The 3,077-nt window shown below is 37.0% G+C and overlaps 1 protein-coding gene across 1 annotated transcript; it reads right to left on the minus strand.

Annotated features, from left to right (window-relative positions):
• Nucleotides 1–371: 371 nt before the first annotated feature.
• Nucleotides 372–3,077, minus strand: LOC139474590 (toll-like receptor 4). The gene has a single exon (XM_071257662.1). The coding sequence runs from the start codon at nucleotides 3,075–3,077 to the stop codon at nucleotides 627–629; it is 2,451 nt and encodes an 816-aa protein (XP_071113763.1). The 3' UTR covers nucleotides 372–626.

The raw sequence follows: 3,077 nt of genomic DNA on the forward strand, positions 1-3,077 counted from the left end.
ACAGATGTTAAAAGCCATATAAATAGATGATAAAGCCATATAAATAGATAATAAAAGCCAGATAAACAGATAAAATCATGGTTATAGATATGTTTGTAATAATCAACGATTATCAAAGCCAAACATATCAGCTGTACTACAATTAACGGATATGTATTTACAAAGGTTGACATCATTAAGGGTTTTAAGGAAATGCATATTTCTAAATTAATACTGAATGCAACCATACAAACATACGCATAAATTACAGCTCATTTGGATGCAATTCTGATAAATTCTTAATTTGAAAAAAAACAAAAACATATTGGAATAGATAGAACTCAAGGGATATGTAAACCGTATAAGTACAGATGTAAGTGTACCGAAGACATTACATATGTATGTAGACATATTTTCATAACAATTAATTTACAATTAATTCACAATTTCAAACATTGTTTCAAATTCAGATCACAGTACTTTTTGGCCAAATCATCTGACATTAAAAAAATATGAAAAGGTGCACACAGAACGACAGCAACCAGGACATTGCAATAGGGCAGCTAGTCCTCAACCAGTTGAACTCTCTTCCTACCATCCATTGGGTTGCTGCATAGAAGTTCTAACAATGAAGACGTTTGACCTTATCAATCACCGGCAATTTTTCTCAGATCCTTCCACAGAGTCTCACCTCCATTCTGGTAATCCTCAACACGCAGTATGCACTCCTCTTCCACCACATTCAACAGACTCTCGGGGAGATCCTCCACCTGCACAGCGCCCACAAGTAGCACAATAATACGGTTAGGAATAAGATCCGATAAGGAGTACAGGGCTGCATCAATAGTAAACTGTGACCACTGAGACACATCTTCAAGAAAGTCATCTGAAATCACCAGGACAGACTTCCAACTGTTAGTGATACCGCAAATAATACCGTCGGCGATAACAACCCCCGGAAGAACATCACGATCCTTCAGAAAGAGACGTACAGGGGAATTATGCAGTTCCAATGCTGGTCGCAGTTTCTGATAGATAAAAGGGATATCAGCGCCACAATATCCGATATAGAAGGTGAAAGCAAAATCTTTGGGTGTTAAATATTTGATTCCTAATCCAAATATTCTCATCAAAGCATTACGATATCGCATTGGATTCTTGGAGAGCATGTATGATGCAGAAATGGAAGTAAATATTACCACCATAAATGTGACTGAGAGACTGAGGGTCAATTTCCCTGTACAGTAGCGATTTAGACTTTTATAATTGTGGGCCACATCAACGGTTCCAGTCATTGTGCCATTATTCAGAATGCACGCGAAGTTCCTGTCAGACTCAGAAATCACTGGTGTATCCATCAACCAAAGAATGAAGTCTAGATTTTCACAGCTACACGAAAAGGTGTTTCCTTGTACAATAAGTTTGAGGTTGTTCTTTTCAGCTGACAAGTCGAGTTTCGATCTGGTATCTTTATCCAGATATCCAATGAGGTTGAATGACAAATCGATATGGATAAGGCGTGGATAATCAAGTGTTTCAATGGGAATGGTATCAAACTCATTATGCGATAGATTTAGATGAACGATTGTATCTGAAAGTGGAAGTAGTTGTATAAATCGGAGCTGATTCATGGAGACATCCAAATATTCCAAAGATTTCATTGAACTGAATATGCTGTGTGCACTAAAGGGTTCAAGGACAAAATGTAATTTGCAATTTCGTAAAGATAACCGCTTTGCGTTTGCAAATGAGTGAAAATCAAACGCATTGGCAAGCTTATTTCCTGACAAATCAACATTACTCACATTTTCCAAACCCCTCATGTTCATTAAACCAAACAAGAAGTTAAAAGCAAACATTACAGTTTCAAGATTGTGTGTGTTTTGAAAGACAATTTCTTTCATACCTTTGGCACCTGTCATTGAACCAGAAAAACCAAAATACACAAGGTTAGGGGGCAATTTGATTGTTACAGAAATCATTCCATTTAATGTAGCAGAACTTGGAAAGTCATCATCCTGTCTTTGAAAGCTGACATCCAAATATTCAAGTTTAGAAAATTTGAGCAGGAAAAAAATTATAACCACATCCCCAACAATATAGTTGTCAGACACATCCAGCACTTTCACACATCCTTCAAACGGATCTTTGTAAATTGATGCAAATTCAATCAAATATATTTGGTTACTTCTCAAAGATACTTCAGTGACACATATTTGGGTCAAATAACGCATACTTTGTTTAGTTAGGACTCTATCGACAATGTCTTTTTCATTTTGCCTTTTGAACTTGAATGTACTATTGAACCAAATTCTATTCATATTCTGTTTTACGAAGGGATGCAGAAGATGTAAAGCATTGTGAATTCCTATTTGATTATGGGTAAGTTCCAAATGTTTTAGAAATATTAGTGGCTCTAAAACGCCAGACTCGCAGTGTGATAAATGTGAGCAAAAGTTTAAAATCAAAACTTCAAGTTTGGTTTCAATTAGACTCTGAAATGTTTCATTTGTGAGATGTGCGGTTGAACATGTTCCTTCATACAGAAACCGTGAATCCATCTGTAACAATTTCAAATTTGCTAGTTTGGAGAATCCTGAACCAAACAAAGGAGCAGGAACTGAGTCAATATACAGACTGTGGAGGTTGACGAGAGGAAGAAACACCCAATCTGGATACGAGGACATTTCATTCTGTTCGATATTAAGAGTTTGCAAACTTGTAAGGTCCTGGAAAAGTTCATCTGGGAAAGACATTTTGTCGTCTCTTAATTTGTTTCGGGCAAGAAGGAGAGTGGTAAGATTGAACAAGCCACTAAATGCCCGTGGCTCAAACTTTGACAAAAGGTTCATGTTCATGTTCAGATAAATGAGCTTGTTAAATTTGTAAAATGTGTTATTTTGGACTATTTTCAGATCATTCCCACTGATATCCAGGGTTGTTATGTTTCCCGGAAGGTAGTTTGGAACCTGTTGGAGTTTTCTCCCCGTACAGTCAGCAAAGATGCCTCCATATTGTTTGTCAAAATACAAGTCACAAACATGTCCACTTCCTTGGCACAGATTCACTGTCAGCACAACAAGCAGTGCCCTCAGCAT

This window comes from Haliotis cracherodii, unplaced genomic scaffold (genome assembly GCF_022045235.1).
Source record: "Haliotis cracherodii isolate W230 unplaced genomic scaffold, xgHalCrac1.p SCAF_3, whole genome shotgun sequence".
Taxonomy (NCBI): domain Eukaryota; kingdom Metazoa; phylum Mollusca; class Gastropoda; order Lepetellida; family Haliotidae; genus Haliotis; species Haliotis cracherodii.

What these genes read in the sequence shown, in the direction of transcription:
- LOC139474590 (XM_071257662.1), bottom strand. Translation starts at nt 3,077, where the DNA reads ATGCTGAGGGCACTGCTTGTTGTGCTGACAGTGAATCTGTGCCAAGGA.